General features: G+C 42.9%; 1 protein-coding gene and 1 long non-coding RNA gene across 3 annotated transcripts; one reads left to right on the top strand and one right to left on the bottom strand.

Annotated features, from left to right (window-relative positions):
* Positions 1-9,815: 9,815 nt before the first annotated feature.
* LOC123647615 lies at positions 9,816-11,357 on the bottom strand. The gene is made up of 2 exons (XR_006738297.1): positions 10,960-11,357; positions 9,816-10,148 (listed from the first exon to the last, which is right to left on the bottom strand). It is a non-coding gene; the product is annotated as an uncharacterized LOC123647615 (long non-coding RNA).
* A 143-nt stretch (positions 11,358-11,500) lies between these two features.
* TMED4 (transmembrane p24 trafficking protein 4) lies at positions 11,501-15,301 on the top strand. 2 transcript variants are annotated; one of them, XM_045565212.1, is made up of 5 exons: positions 11,501-11,583; positions 11,974-12,074; positions 12,224-12,349; positions 12,555-12,701; positions 14,263-15,301. In XM_045565212.1, exons 2-5 carry the CDS (start codon positions 11,991-11,993, stop codon positions 14,410-14,412), a joined length of 507 nt encoding a protein of 168 aa, XP_045421168.1. In that variant the 5' UTR covers positions 11,501-11,583; positions 11,974-11,990; the 3' UTR covers positions 14,413-15,301. The 2 variants fall into 2 exon arrangements, with proteins under 2 accessions (XP_045421168.1, XP_045421167.1); XM_045565211.1 differs by having other exon boundaries at positions 11,520-11,753.
* Positions 15,302-16,700: the final 1,399 nt, after the last annotated feature.

Here is a 16,700-nt window from a genome sequence, read left to right as displayed (position 1 = left end):
TGCACCCGGCCTTTATTTGGTATTATGTATCTTTGGCCTCTTTCCCTTCATTTCTTCCTTCCTTTCTTCCTTCCTTCCCTCCCTCCTTCCTTCCTCCCCCAGTATATCTTGGAATGGGATGGTCTCTTTTAAACTAGTACATTTCCTGTATTTTCCTTTCTCTCTTCTTGACTTTAGTTTTTTAAGGGTTGAGGCCAGTTGTCTCACATTCTGGATTTGCCTTATTATTTCCCTTAACTTCACCCTCTGTGTCCTGAGTTTCCTGTAAACTGCAAGGACAAAAGCCTTGCTTAGATTCAGATTAAGTATTTTGTGCAAAAATACTTTGTACCCATTGATGATCCTTATGATCATCTTACCTGGACAGGATGATAATTTTAAAATCTACCTCAGATCAAGTCAGTCTTCGCTAAAAACCCTCTAAGAGTTTCTCACTCAGGGTAAGAGCCAAAGTCCTTAAAATGGTCTAAAAGTCCACCTAACCCTCCCACCCCATCTACAAACCATTTTCGCCAATGTTCCCCTTCACTGCCTGCTACACTGGCTTCCTTGCCCATTCTGACTTGCCACATGCACACCTCAGACTCTGTCTGGCTTTCACTCTTTGCTAAGGCATCCACATGGCCTGCCCCTCCTTGGTGGCCTCTCTCACACAGCATCTTCTCAGTGAGCCTTACCTGGCCCCTCTGTCTAAAATTATACCCACTCCACCTCGAACCAAACACTCCCTGTATTAGTTTCCTGTGGCTCCCATAACAAATTACTACAGACATGGTAGATTAAAACATGGTTCTTGAGGGCAGAAGTCTGAAATCATGGTGTGGGCAGGGCCATGCTCCCTCCAGAGGGCCTAGGGGAGACTTCCTTCCTTGTCTCTCCCAGTTTCTGGTGGCTTCAGGTATTCCTTGGTTTGTGGCTGCAGCATTCTTATGTCTGCCTCCATGGTCACAGAGCCTCCTTCTCTTTATAGTCTCTTTTGTCTTTTGCATTTAAAAAATTGTGGAAAAAAACACATAACACAAAATTTGCCATCTTAATTGTTAGGGTGGAAGCTTACTAGGTGCTCATGGTGGGTTGGAGAAAGAATTCTCCCTCAGAGTTCAGGATAGAAAGAAGTACAAAGTTTATTCATTTTCCCAAGGGCAGGGGAAGAGAGAGAGAGAGAGAGAGAGAGAGGTGCCATGGCACTGAAGAGAAGGTAGAGGGTAGTGGTAGTGCCAGGCAGCTGAGGGAAAGTTGCTTGCCATTTTAAAGGGTAAAAATGGCTTTTGTTTTTTCTCTGCTTCAGCAGACTGGTAACAGAAGCAGCTGCAAGATGTCAGGGAGTTCTCTGTTTTCTTTTTCTTTCTCTGTGAGGTTGGGTTATCTGAGTCCTTGAAATCTGGTTTTTTGGCAGGAACTGAGGCAGAGAGCTGGAGCAGGAAGTTTGTATCCCTACTGTCTGCTTAGGCCTCTTCAAGGCCGAGAAAGAACTAGAGAGAATGGGTTAGGCCACAGGTGTTTTAATTAAACAAAATGAAGGGCAGTTGTGAGTTTCCTTTTCAAAGGGGCAATTATGTGCTGTGGTTTATTTCCCTTACTTTCTCTTAGATAAGTTATTTTCCTCTGTTAGATTATTAGTAAGGCCTCCTTTCATTAACCATTTTTAAATGTGTAGTTCACTGTGTTAAGTATATTCACATTGTTTTGAAACAGATCTTCAGAACTTTTTCATCTTGCAAGTCTGATACTCTGTACTCATTACACATTTCTCCCTTCCCCCAGCCCCTAGTAACCACTATTTTACTTTCAGCTTCTATGATTTTGACTACTTTAGACACTTCATATAAATGTAATCATATGGTACTTGTCTTTCTATGACTGAGATATTACTTAGCAAAATGTTTTCAAGGTTCATCCATGTTGTAGTATTGATAAGAACTTTATCCCTTTTTATGGTTGAATAATACTCCATTGCATTGGTTTATAAGTATGAAATGTCCGATTTTCTTAAGTACTAAGTTTGACAGTTGATATCTCTGACATTTCACTTTGACACTTCTTGTTTTATTTTTATTGTGAGGGTACATCCTCAGTCTTTCAAACATATGTTTTGTCTTCTAATTATCTTTCAAACTTTTTTAGAGCAATTTTTGTGAAACCATGGATAAGTAAAAAATTCATGTTATGTTCAAATGTGACTTCCGTCATGAAACCAGTGCAGTGCAGACAGCTCAACTTATCAACAAAGTGTTCGGGAAGGATTTGGCTAATGAATGCACAGTACATTGATGGTTTGAGAAGTTTCATTCTGGTGATTTTAATCTTGAAAATGAACCACATGGGCAACCTGAGACCAAGGTGGATAATGATTAACCGAAAGCTGTAGTGGAAGCAAATCCATCTCAACTTACACGTGAATTAGCAGTAAGGTTTAATGTCACTATTCCAAGAGTATTGGACCATTTGAAACAAATCAGCAAGGTAAAGAAGCTGGATAGATGGGTTCTGCATGAGTTAAATGAGCATCAGAAGACAAATCATCTTGAAGGTTGCCTTTCTTTGCTCTAACAACATAAAAGTGAACCATTTCTACACCATATTGTTATGTGTATTGAAAAATGGATTCTTTTTGACAATTGCAAGCATTCAGCACGATGGTTGGACAAAGATGAAATGCTGAAATACAGTCCAAAACTGAATATTCATCAAAAAAAGCTAATGATGTCTGTTTGATGGTCCAGCACTGGTATTATCCACTAGATCTTCATGAAACCCAGTCAGTCGATTACTGGGATGCTACTGCAACCAACTGGATGAAATGATGAGGATGCTTGTGATTAAGCAGCCGAGATTGGTCATTAGGACAGGCCAATCCTCTTGCAAGACAAAGCTCAAGGACATCTCACACAAGCAATACTGTTCAAACTACAGAAGCTGGACTTGGAAACTCTCTGTCATCCACTCTATTCACCAGACCTTGCACCAACGGACTACCACTTCTTCGAGGCTCTGAATGACTTCCTGCAAGGAAAAATATTCAGTTCTCAACAAGCTGTGGAAAATGCCTTTCACGATTTCATCACCACTCGCTCTCCAGCCTTCTTTACTGCTGGCATAAACAAGCTACCGTTCATCGCCGGGCGCGGTGGCTCACGCCTGTAATCCTAGCACTCTGGGAGGCCGAGGCGGGTGGATCGCTCGAGGTCAGGAGTTTGAGACCAGCCTGAGCAAAAGCGAGACCCCGTCTCTACTAAAAATAGAAAGAAATTAGCTGGCCAACTAAAACATATATATAGGAAAAAAAAATTAGCCGGGCATGGTGGCGCATGCCTGTAGTCCCAGCTACTCGGGAGGCTGAGGCAGTAGGATTGCTTAAGCCCAGGAGTTTGAGGTTGCTGTGAGCTAGGTTGACGCCACGGCATTCACTCTAGCCAGGGCAACAAAGTGACACTCTGTCTCAAAAAACAAACAAACAACAAGAAAAAAACAAGCTACCGTTAAGATGGCAAAACTGTGTTGATAGTTTAGGAGTATGCTTTTATTAATTGTATTGCTTATTGTTTGAGATATAACAAACTACCTTTCTATTCAAAATTGGACATTTCATATTTAATGACCTAATATGTATATACATTTTGTTTATCTATTCACTCCTCGATGGATGTTTACATTGCTTCCACCACTTGGCTTTTGTGAAAAATGCTGCTGTGAAAATGGCAGTGCAGATTTCTCTTCCAGATCCTGATTCCAATGCCTTTGGATATATACCCAGATATACCCTTTGGATATATTCCCAGTGGGATTGCTGGATTATATATGATAGTTCTATTTTTAATTTTTTTAACACTTGTTATTTTCTGTTTTTGGTTTTTTAATAGTAGCCATCCTAGTGGGTGTGAGGTATTTCTGTGTCTTTTATAAGGACACCTGTCATTGGATTTAGGGCCCACCTGGTTAATCCAGGATTATAACATCTCCAAATCCTTAACTGAATTACATCTTCAGATCCTCTTTTTCCAAGTAAGGTCACATTCACAGTTTCTAGGGATTCGAGTATGGAAATATCTTCTGAGGTCCACCATTGAATGCCCTACACTCCCTTTCCTCTTCCTATTTTTATCTTTGACACTTCTCTCCATCTGTCATGCCACATGTTTACTTATTTATCTTGTTTACTGGCAGACAATAATCAAGATAAAGCCATAAGGACAAAGGATCTTGTCTGTTTTGCTTACCATTACAACAGTGACTGGCACAACTGGCTGCTCAGCACATATTGGTTGAATGAGTGAATGAGAGGGTGGCTGGCATAGACAAGGAGCCTAGACAAACACTGGCAGAAATTGTCACACAACCTTTGAGAGGAGAAGTTTCTGGATCTGAGGAATTACATTACCTAAGGTAAATTTTCTATAGTAGGGAATGTAATCTTTTTAAGTTTATCCATCAGTTAGGACAAATTTCAGGGCATGGTGGCTCACGCCTGTAATCCTAGCACTCTGGGAGGCCGAGGCAGGAGGATCGCTCAAGGTCAGGAGTTCGAGACCAGCCTGAGCAAGAGTGAGACCCTGTCTCTACCAAAAAATAGAAAGAAATTAACCGGACAACTAAAAATATATAGAAAAAATTAGCTGGGCATGGTGGTGCATGCCTGTAGTCCCAGCTACTTGGGAGGGTGAGGCAGAAGGATTGCTTGAACCCAGGAGTTTGAGGTTGCTGTGAGCTTGACGCCACGGCACTCTAGCCTGGACAACAGACTGAGATTCTGTCTCAAAATAAATAAATAAATAAATAAAAAAGACAATGACTATAATGGATTAAAGCACATCAAATATCTAAAAACCCATAAGTTCATGATAGTACTGCCTCCCCCCCCCCCGGAAAAACCCAAATCAGTCCACAGTTAGAGGTTGCTGAGGCATTACTCCATCATTCTTAAAATTGATAAATAAAGGGAAAGCATCAAACACATATCTGGCTTTCCTGAATGGACTGTATTTCAGAGTAACCAGGAAGTAGCTGAGGGAGTGCTAACTTTTGTAGAAGAATCCCATCTTATAAATGCAGGAGGAATGAGACCATTAGAAATCACCATTTTGAGGCTGGGCACGGTGCCTCACGCCTATAATCCTAGCCCTCTGCGAAGCCGAGGCAGGAGGATCGCTTGAGGTCAGGATTTTCAGACCAGCCTGAGCAAGAGTAAGATCCTGTCTCTACTGAAAATAGAAAAATTAGCCACGCATGATGGCATGCGCCTATAGTCCTAGCTACTTGAGAGGGTAAGGCAGGAGGATCCCTTGAGCCCAGGAGTCTGAGGTTGCTGTGAGTTAGGCTGACACCACAGCACTCTAGCCCGGGTGGCAGCGTGAGACTCTATCTCAAAAAAAGAAAAGAAAAAGAAAAAAAAGAAATCACCATTTTGTACCCCTCATGAATATAATCAGTCTAGGTCAGGGTTTCTCAACCTTGGCACTACAGACATTTTGGGCTGGATAATTCTTTGCTATGGGGGGCTGCTCTGTGCATTATAGATGTTTAACAGCATCCCTGGCCTCTACTCTCTAGATGATAGTAGTACCACCTCTACCTACCCCCAAGTTGCAACAACAGAAAATATCTTCAGACATTGCCAAATTTCCCCTGGGTGGGATGGGGCAAAATTGCCCCTGGTTGAGAACCACTGGTCTAATGATTATCAATGGTTGCTAGACTGTTAGAAGAAAAGCTGATGATAAACTTTATGATGGACAGATCATGCTAACAACCCCTGAACAGAGAGATGAATTCTAGTATTGCTGAGAAGGAGACAACCACACATTGTGTGCCTCCTGCTGTGCCACAATAGAAGTATACAGTGCCAGCCATGAAGGGTTCTTACCAAAAAACCCCACCAAAACCCCCAAATTAAACCTGAACCAATCAAGCTCTAGCCAAGGGTAAATCCAGGTTTTATGAAGCCAGAAACTATACAAAATTCAGAATCCTCTTTAAAAAAATACAAAATTACAAATATGAAATTAGGTATAAGGGTCTATGTAGTTGAGGACCTAAAGATTACGCTATACTAGTTTCACTGTAAACACTCCCTGTCACTATATTTAATTCTGTTTACAGGACATTCCAGGGACAGAGATACATGTTAAATAACACATGAAAATACAATGAGCAAAACCCAGAACATTGAAAATTCTATTGGTCAAATCCCCCAATTTCTTCAATAAGTAAATGGCATAAACAACAACAATAAGAGAAGGGGATGGTAGGGCGTGGTGGCTCACATCTGTAATCCTAGCACTCTGGAGGCCAAGGCGGGAGGATCACTTGAGGCCAGAGGTTTGAGACCAGCCTCAGCAAGAGCAAGACCCTGTCTCTACTAAAAATAAAAAGAAATTAGCTGGACAACTGAAAATAGAAAAAATTAGCCAGGCACAGTGGTGCATGCCTGTCGTCCCAGCTACTCAGGAGGCCGAGGCAGTTGGATTGCTTGAGCCCAGGAGTTTGAGGTTGCTGTGAGCTAGGCTGACGCCACGGCACTCTAGCCTAGGCAACAGAGCAAGACTGTGTCTAAAAATAAATAAATAAATAAATAAATAAATAAATAAATAAATAGAAGGGGAGTTATGTATTAAAAGAGACAATGTAGAAAAAGCTTTTGATAAAATTTAACTTGTCTTCATGATAAAAACTCTTAATACGTTAGGTATAGAAGGAAAATACCTCAACATAATAAAGGTCATATATAACAAATCAAAAGCTTACATTTTGCTAAAAGCCTCTCCTCTAAGAACTGGAATAAGACAAGAATGCCCACTCTCATCACTCTTATTCAACATAGGTGGAAGTCCTAGCCAAAGCAATTAGGCAAGAGAAAGAAAGAAAGGACATCCAAATCAGAAAGGAGGAAGTCAAATTATCCCTGTTCTCAGACAACACAATGTTATATATAGAAAAACCTAAAGACTTTACTGAAAACCTCTTAGAACTGGTAAAAAAATTCAATAAAGTTTCAAGATACAAAGTTCAGTAGCATTTCTATACACGAACAATAAACGAGTTGAAAAAGAAGTCAAGTAGGTAATCCCATTTACAACATAGCTACAAGAAATAAAATAAGATACCTAGGAATAAATTTTAAAAAGGAGGTCACAGACCTCTGCAAGGACAACTATGAAACACTGATGAAAGAGATTAAAGAAGATACAAACAAATGTAAAGACATCCAATGTTCATGGATCACAAGAATTAATGCTGTCAAAATAACAATACTACCCAAAGCAAACTATTCAATGCAATCCCTATCCAAATGCTAATGACATTCTTCACAGAAATAGGAAAAAAATCCTAAAATTTGTGTGGAACCACAAAAGAACCCAAAGAGAAAAAGTAATCCTGATCAAAAAGAACAAAGATGGAGGTATCACACTACCAGACCTCAATATATACTACAAAGCTGTAGTAATCAAAACAGCACAGTAATGGAATAAAAACAGACACATAGACCAGTGAAACAGAATAGAGAACCCAAAATTAATCCACATATCTAAAGCCAAATTATTTTTGAAAAAGATGCAAAGAACATTCATTGGGGGAAAGGACTGTCTCTTCAATATATAGTGCTGGAAAAACTGGATATCCATATGAATAAGAAAGAAACTAGACTCCCACCTCTCACCCTATACAAAAATCAACTCAAAATGGACCAAAGACTTAAATGTAAGACCTGAAATGACAAAAATAACAGAAGAAAACACAGGGAAAATGATTCAGGACATTGGTCTGGGAAAAAAATTTATGAATAAGATATCAGAAGCACAGGAAACAAAAATAAAAATTAAAAAATAGGATTATATAAAATTTAAAAGCTTCTGCAAAGCAAACAGAATAAAAAGAGAGCCTACTGAATGGGAGAAAATATTTGCAAACTACTCGCCCAAAAGGAGATTAATGTACAGAATATACAAGGAACTCAAATATCTCAACAGCCAAAAAAAAAAAAAAAAAATCCGATTAAAAAATGGGCAAGTGACCTGAACAGACATTTCTCAAAAGAGGACAAATGGCAAAAAAAATATGAAAAAATGCTCAATATCACTAATCGTCAGGGAAATGCAAATCAAAACCACAATAAGGTATCATCTCCCTAGTTAGTATGGTTATTACCAGAAAGACAAAAAATAACATGCTGGCAAGGATGCAGAGAAAAGGGAACTCTTATCCAATGTTGGGGGGACTGTAAATTAGTGCAACCTCTACGGAAAACAGTATGGAGAATTCACAAAGAACTAAAAATAGAACTGCCATATGATCCAGCAATCTCAGTACTGGGAATTTACCCAAAGGAAAGGAAATCATTATATCAAAGAGACATCTGCGGCCGGGCGCAGTGGCTCACGCCTGTAATCCTAGCACTCTGGGAAGCCGAGGCAGGAGGATTGCTCAAGGTCAGGAGTTCCAGACCAGCTAGAGCAAGAGCAAGACCCCGTCTCTACTAAAAACAGAAATTATCTGGACAACTAAAAATATACATATAGAAAAAATTAGCCGGGCATGGTGGCGCATGCCTGTAGTCCCAGCTACTCGGGAGGCTGAGGCAGAAGGATTGCTTGAGTCCAGGAGTTTGAGGTTGCTGTGAGCTAGGCTGATGCCACGGCACTCTAGCCCAGGCAACAGAGCCAGACTCTGTCTCAAAAAAAAAAAAAAGAGAGAAAAGAGACATCTGCACCCACGTTTGTTGCAGCACTCTTCACCACAGCCAAGATATAAAATCAACCTAGGTGTCCAACAACAGATGAACGGATAGGGAAAATGTGTATACATATACAATGGAATACTATTCAGCAATTAAAAGAATGAAATCCTGTCACTCCTGGCAACATGGATGGAACTGGAGGACATTACGTTAAGTGCAATAAGCCCGAACAGAAAGTTAAACACTGTACTTCTCACTTATATGTGGAACTAAAAAAAGTTGATCTTACAGAAGTGAAAAGTAGAACAAGGGCTGGGAAGGAAAGTGGAGAGGGATAAGGAGAGATTTGTTAAAGGTTACAAAATTACAGCTAAATAGGAAGAACAAGTTTTAGTGTCCTAGCAGTCCCCAATGTTTTTGGCACTAGGGACTTGTTTCACAGAAGACAATTTTTCCACAGATCAGGGTGGGTATGGGGAATGGTTTTGGGATGATTCAAGCACATTATATTTATTGTGCAGTCAAACCTCTCTGCTAATGATGGTATGTATTTGCAGCCACTCCCCAGCACTAGCATCACTGCCTCAGCTCCACCTCAGACCATCAGGCATTAGGTTCTCATAAGGGACACACCACCTAGATCCCCCACATGTGCAGTTTACAGTAGGGTTTGTGCTCCTATAAGAATCTAATGCCACAGCTGATCTGACAGAAGGCAGAGATTATGTAGTGACACAAGTGATGGGGAGCAGCTATAAATACAGATGAAGCTTCGCTCACTGGCCGCCACCCACCTTCTGCTGTGCCACAGAGTTCCTAACAGGACACAGACTGGTACTGGGGGTTGGGTACTTCAGTTCTATACCACTGTACTATAAGTATAGTTAACAATAACAAATACTTTCAAATAGCTAGGAAGACATTGAACATTCCCAACACAAAGAAATGATAAATCTTTGAGATGATGGATATGCTAATTACCTTGATTTCATCAGTATACATTATGTGTATCATCATTAGGTACCCTTTGAACAATTATTTGTCAATTTAAAAAATTAAAAAAAAATAATTCTTGGACTGTAATTAATCTAATGAAAAAAATTTTTTGAGGCGATAGGGGGAAATTGAACACATAAGTAGTACATGATGTTAAAGAATTATTTTTAATTTTGATGAGCGTGATAGTATTTTTTAAAGTTCTTATGAGAGACACACACTTAAGTATTTATATGTGAGATGACATGATGTCCAGGATTTGCTTTAACATACAGGAAAAAAAATGCAGAAAGGGATAGATGAAATGAGAAAACCAGAAAGTTGATTGTTGTTGAAGCTGGATGATGAGCACAGTTGTCCCTCAGTTTCTGCAGGGGTTGGTTCCTGGACCCCCCCACATACCAAAGTCCGAAGATGCGCAAGTCCTTTTTTGAAAAGTTCATGGTAATTACTCACTCTTTTATGTGTTTGTTAATTGTCTCTATAAAAAATTAAAAACAAAGTTTCAGGTCGGGCGTGGTGGCTCACGCCTGTAATCCTAGCACTCTGGGAGGCCGAGGCAGGAGGATCACTCGAGGTCAGGAGTTAGAGACCAGCCTGAGCAAGAGCGAGACCCGTCTCTGCTAAAAAATAGAAAGAAATGAACTGGACAACTAAAAATACATAGAGACAAAATTAGCCGGGCATGGTGGCACATGCCTGTAGTCCCAGCTACCTGGGAGGCTGAGGCAGGAGGATAGCTTGAGCCCAGGAGTTTGAGGTTGCTGTGAGCTAGGCTGACGCCATGGCACTCTAGCCTGGGCAACAGAGTGAGACTCTGTCTGGAAAAAAAAAAAAAAAGGTTCAACTTTCTTTTGCTCTAATTCCATGCCCATTAAGGAACTTTCTAGCTTGTTTTTCATCTTTCTGTGCACACGAAGAGTAACTAGAGAATGTAAACAAACACCATGATCCCATTTATTCCACGTTTTCCTCCTCTTTTCCTCAACTTTATTAGCCAAGATTTTCACTGCCGGCTTGCACCAGTTTTTTCAAAAAATAAGAGGTAGAATGCGGCAGAGAAGCTGTGGAGAAGGCACTGGGCAACAATAAACAGAGAGGTCAAATAACTGAAACCTGCAGAGTGTTCTCTACTGGATTTGGATAGATACCACAAACCGTCCATTTGACTGCTCAATGTGGCATTGTTGTCTGTTGCATCGGACAGAAGCCGAGCTAAATGCTAACATTTAAAAATCATGAGATTTCATGTCAAAACCCAAACTTCCAGTTTCACACAGAAAAATCCGAACCTCTGGCAGCACTGGGCTTTTGGTCCCCACTCAAGAAAGAAATCCCCACTCAGGGAGGCTCCGACAAGGCAGGCTGTCCAGATGTCGTGGAGTGTTGGTCTCAGTTCTCACGGGTCAGACGGATAGGCAAGCTAAAAAAGACAGCATAGGACTTTTTCTAAGTTTTCAGCACGGAAGGCACTCGAAACTCCGCACTGCGAAACCAGCAGGCACGCCTCAGGCCATCGGAGCCAACAAACCTAGCCGGGTTCGGTCTGACGTCTCCGTGGCGCTCTGATACCCAAACCAGTAAGAGAACCGAGGAAAGGCCTCACCGCACGGTCGCCTTTCCCAGCTGCGCAGGCGCCGAGAGTTGTATTGGGGGCGGCGCGCAGTGACCGACGGTGTACCGGGTCCACAGAACTGGCGGCTGTCGTCACTGCGCAGGCGCCCTTCCTCTCGTCGCGTAGCGGCACTGGGGCAGCGCGCAGGCGCAGAGCAGTGCGCGGGGGTCGAGGGTCCGTGCGCGGTGGCGTACCCGACGAGGACGGAAGGCGGTGTTGTTGCACAGGCGCCCTCTCCCCGCTACTGCGCGGCGTCCTTGGGATGACGCGCAGGCGCAGAGCGGTGCGCAGGCGCGTTGAGGTGAGGCGCGATGGCAGGTGTCGGAGCCAGGCTGTTGCCTGTGATGGGGTGGCCGGCGCTGCTGCTCCTCGCGCTGTGCACCGCGGGCACCCAGGGGCTCTACTTTCACATCGGCGAGACCGAGAAGCGCTGCTTCATCGAGGAAATCCCCGACGAGACCATGGTCATCGGTCAGGCGGGCTGAGGGTGGGGAGGCCCTTTGTCCACCGCCTGGCCCTTGGCTGCGCCCCCTCCTCCCGAGCCCGGCCGGGTCTCCTCACCTCGATCTGGCCTGAGGGTTCCCTGAGTACGCCAGGCCCCCTGCCCAGCGCCCCGGGCCGCACACTGGAGGGGGCCGGGCGGAGAGGCGGCCCGTCAGGGCCGAGTTGTGACTGTGTGTCTGCCCCGCAGGCAACTATCGCACCCAGATGTGGGATAAGCAGAAGGAGGTCTTTCTGCCCTCAACCCCTGGCTTGGGCATGCATGTGGAAGTGAAGGACCCTGACAGCAAGGTAGGGCCGCCACTCGCAGTGCTCTAGCCGGCATGGAGCTGTTAAGTGGAGCCCCGGAAAAGTGTGAAGCACTACCTGGGTCCTGAGTCGAGGCCCTGGGCAACGGGAGCTTTGTAGTAAAGGGGGGCCTTCCCTTACGCGTGTTGCAGGTGGTGCTGTCGCGGCAGTACGGCTCTGAGGGCCGCTTCACGTTTACCTCCCACACTCCTGGTGACCATCAGATCTGCCTGCACTCCAACTCTACCAAGATGGCTCTCTTTGCTGGTGGCAAACTGGTAAGGGGATTTTCTCTTTGGTCCCAGCTTGGAATCTCTCACTTGTTTCCAAATTTTAATTTGGTATCATTTGTGCTATTTTGTAGCACAATCAGAATTGGGGAGACAGATATTGCCCTTTGCCCCACAGCCAGGGACAGAGTGGGTTCCATAGCCTGGAACAGGTGGTTGGAGGGCCCACCACTCACTTTTTGTTTATTTGTAGCGTGTGCACCTGGACATTCAGGTTGGGGAGCACGCTAACAACTACCCTGAGATTGCTGCTAAGGATAAGCTGACTGAGCTGCAGCTCCGTGCCCGCCAATTGCTTGATCAAGTGGAACAGATTCAGAAGGAGCAAGATTACCAAAGGGTAAGGGCATATCTCATTGTACTTGGAAAGGGCAGTTGACCTTGGGTCTAGTATATCCACTATACCTACTCATCGATTTTCTGCTTGGGGCCTTCCCTGGTTTGGAGATCAACTCTTCAAAAAGTGGAATATTTCAGTGTAGCGTTTTTCAAATTTTTTACTGTGGTAAAATACACATAACATAAAACTTGCTATTTCAACTGTTTCTAAGTGTATAGTTCATTGATATTACATACATTCATGATGTTGTGCCACCATCACCAGCATCCATATCCAATCTTCCCAAAATGAAAATCTGTACTTACTATTTTTTTTTTTTTTGAGACAGAGTCTCGCTGTGTTGCCCAGGCTAGAGTGAGTGCCGTGGCGTCAGCCTAGCTCACAGCAACCTCAAACTCCTGGGCTTAAGCAATCCTACTGCCTCAGCCTCCCCAGTAGCTGGGACTACAGGCATGCGCCACCATGCCCAGCTAATTTTTTCTGTATATATATTTTAGTTGGCCAGGTAATTTCTTTCTATTTTTAGTAGAGATGGGGTCTCGCTCTTGCTCAGGCTGGTCTTGAACTCCTGACCTCGAGCAATCCACCTGCCTCGGCCTCCCAGAGTGCTAGGATTACAGGCGTGAGCCACCGCGCCTGGCCTTATTTTTTTTTTTTTGGAGACAGAGTCTCATTCTGTTGCCCAGGCTAGAGTGCCGTGGCGTCAGCCCAGTTCACAGCAACCTCAAACTCCAGGGCTCAAGCAATCCTTCTGCCTCAGCCTCCCTCCTGAGTAGCTGGGACTACAGGCATGCGCCACCATGCCCTGCTAATATTTTCTATATGTTTTTAGTTGTCAGATAATTTCCTTCTATTTTTAGTGGAGATGGGGTCTCGCTCTTGCTCAGGCTTGTCTTGAACTCCTGACCTCGAGCTATCCTCCTGCCTCGGCCTCCCAGAGTGCTAGGATTACAGGTGTGAGCCACCGTGCCGGGCCACAATCTGTACTTATTAAACAATAATTCCCCATTCCCTCCTTCCCAGCCCCTGACATGCACCATTCTACTTTCTGTCTCTATGATCCTAACTGCTCTACCTCATATAAGTGGAATCATACAATATTTGCCCTTTTGTGCCTGGCTTATTCCATTTAGTATAATGTCCTCAAGGTTCATCCATACTGTAGCATGTATCAGAATATCCTTCCTTTTTAAGGCTGAATAATATTCCATTGTATGATATATAACATTTTGCTTTAGATAGTCATTTTTAAGCTCTATAAAATAAAGAGAGGGCAGTTCACAATCTAGTAATAGCCATTGCCCACCTGTTTTTCTTGGGATCTTGTTGTAAATGGTAGGAGCATGATTTCAGACCTAACAGAGATGCTTGTGGGGGGGACAGCACCATCCCTTCTTTGGGGCAGTCTCAGTGGGGAAACCATAGCACCCCTAATGGAATCACAGTTAGTATTCCAAAAGGTGTTTGGTCCTGGAGTTGAGTAGTTACATACAGGGAGGGTCCTTACAACAGCCTGGGAGTGTTTCTCCTGCTTATTTAAATGCTGTGTTGCCCCATGCAGTATCGTGAAGAACGCTTCCGACTGACCAGCGAGAGCACCAACCAGAGGGTCCTGTGGTGGTCCATTGCTCAGACCGTCATCCTCATCCTCACTGGCATCTGGCAGATGCGTCACCTCAAGAGCTTCTTTGAGGCCAAGAAGCTGGTGTAGTGCCCTCTCCATATGACTCTTCCTTTTCACCTCATTTATTTGGTACTTTCCCCACCCAATCCCTTATCCACCTGGATTTTGAGGGAAAAAATGAAAAAGAATATAAGTCACATTGGTTCCATGACAACAAACCATTTGGATCAGCCACTTGTTAACTCTGGTTCTCAAGGAAACAGGACATTGGTCCAAGCTTTCAAAATCTTTCTTTAGGACTCGTGAGGGGTTGGAACTAACCCAGGACTAAGTCTGGCTTCTTTTATCTCCAGTGATTCCCCTCTGTCCTATATCACAAAATGAGCAAATGAAAAATCTGTCCTTACCTTCTGCTCTCTCTACATCTGCTTACGCAGTAGGTAACTAGCGTGCCCCGTGGAGGAGGCCCTGCCTTACTGCCCACTGGTCAGTCTTGGGTTCACTCATTGGCTCTGTGAATGTAAATAAGGGGCAGGTCTTCGCCCCAGAGGATTGAGATGTTTTTCTATATATTAGAACTATTTTTTGATAAATTATATATTTTCCTTCCTAGTTGAAGTATTACTGCCTTTAACTAGCTGAAAACACCAATGCAGTCGTGCATTGTTTATTCACACATTTTTGGTAACTACCATGGCAGCTCTCAGGATTTCAGCCCTCTGGGCCAGAAAGCAGATTTAACAGCTGTTCTCAAGGCTGTATCAGAGGGCCAAGCAGAGTTCCCTTGGACACCTGTGATTTCCATCCCTTAGGGCCTCAGAGTCAGAGGTAGGGTAGTAACAGAGCTAGCACAGGGCAGTGTACTCTTCTCTTTTCCCTTAACTTTTATTTAAGCTGTGATAAATGTTTTCTTCAAGAGAACCAGATTTGGTTCTTTATACAGAATTTTTCAGTGAAATAAAAACATGTTGTAGTAGCTGTGTTTCAGATGAAATAAGAGGTTGAGGGGAGGCACAAAGGGAATGAGGAAAGGTTCCTGGCCTGGACTGCCTCTGCTGATGACCTAGAGCGGACTTTAGTGTGAATGCATGGTACTAAAGCTTGGCCTAGCCAGGCCAGCCTCTAGGGGGTTTGGGAATGGACGGGTGGTTGCTGGACCATTCACAAAGTTCAACCAAGTAGACAATGCATCAGCAAGGAATCATCAGAAGAAATTAAGTATCTTAATTTTCTTAGCCCTCCAAATCACAAATTTGTACAAATCTTAGTACACTTCCCTTGTACCCTTCTCCTGCATTGAACTTAATACCATTAGTTGCCCATTCTTGAGATTTTAGTTTTATTATATATTTATTTGAAATATTTATTAAATTTACCTGACCTACAGAACTAAATTATTGTTTTCTTTATGTCCTATACTATTCCATATATATGTACTTATTTTTACTCTAAAAAATATATGCAATTTAACTCTATAGGCTTTTTCCTTTAATATTTTTATATTTTAAAAATTCTACATATTCCTTATATTTCTAATTCTGGGTAGCCTTGTGATAGTCCACTAAGGTGAAATGCCAAAATTCTTCAAATATTTAAGATAATTTACAATTTTCTTCGTGTTAGAATTAACACAGGGAAAATCAGATTATCCTTTGAACTAGTTAGCTCTGGGAACTTCTGGCCTGAGGCCCTTAGGAGTATATGACATGTCAGGAAAGGACACATTTCTGCACTATGGCTGTTACTGTTAATATAATAGAAATCTAGCGAGCAAAGCAGACAGTGGAGCATAGGCTGTTAGAAGACAGGAAGGCACAGATGAGGGCTGGGCCAGGCTTCTACAGGTTTGTCTGGCAGTACAAACAATTGAGCATATCTCAACTATGTTGGTAGGTTTCTCTTATTTCTGATAGGAAAAAGAGTGGAGTGAGGACAAAGGTGGGTGTGCATTATACTTTTACACTGATGAGGCAGGTGGGTTGGGTTGGCTGGAGGATGGGGCTAACGGTGGCTCTGGGGAGATTTCGGATTTTCATACTAGTGTGTCATTCAGATACATTATGGCCTAAAAAAGTTTTTTTTTTTTTTTTTTTTTTTTTTTTTTTTTAGAAACAGCAGTTAGGCTACACTTAAAGAATTCTGGTGATTCTCCTCCTCTGTGCACATACTACCCTTGATTCCATTTTGAAGTTCTTGCTTTCTTAGACTACAACATCCTTACCAAACAGCCCTCTCCGGTTTGCAAAAAAAGTTGCAGGGAAGCTGGCATGCATTCTTAACATCCTCTGTCATCCCAGCCCAGTTCCCCAGTTTTCACTGGGACTAGCAGTGCCCATCTTCATCATTTGATCCCAGCCTAACTTCTGTTTTCAACA

The sequence above is a fragment of the Lemur catta genome, chromosome 11 (genome assembly GCF_020740605.2).
Source record: "Lemur catta isolate mLemCat1 chromosome 11, mLemCat1.pri, whole genome shotgun sequence".
In the NCBI taxonomy this organism is placed as follows: domain Eukaryota; kingdom Metazoa; phylum Chordata; class Mammalia; order Primates; family Lemuridae; genus Lemur; species Lemur catta.
The sequence above is the reverse complement of the archived record's forward strand: the minus strand, read 5'-3'. Positions and strand labels throughout refer to the sequence as shown.

Coding starts and splice junctions, on each gene's coding strand:
- TMED4 (XM_045565211.1), top strand. CDS start 11,594: ATGGCAGGTGTCGGAGCCAGGCTGTTGCCTGTGATGGGGTGGCCGGCG. Junction 11,754..11,973: donor CGACGAGACCATGGTCATCG/GTCAGGCGGGCT, acceptor TCTGCCCCGCAG/GCAACTATCGCACCCAGATG. Junction 12,702..14,262: donor AGGAGCAAGATTACCAAAGG/GTAAGGGCATAT, acceptor TGCCCCATGCAG/TATCGTGAAGAACGCTTCCG.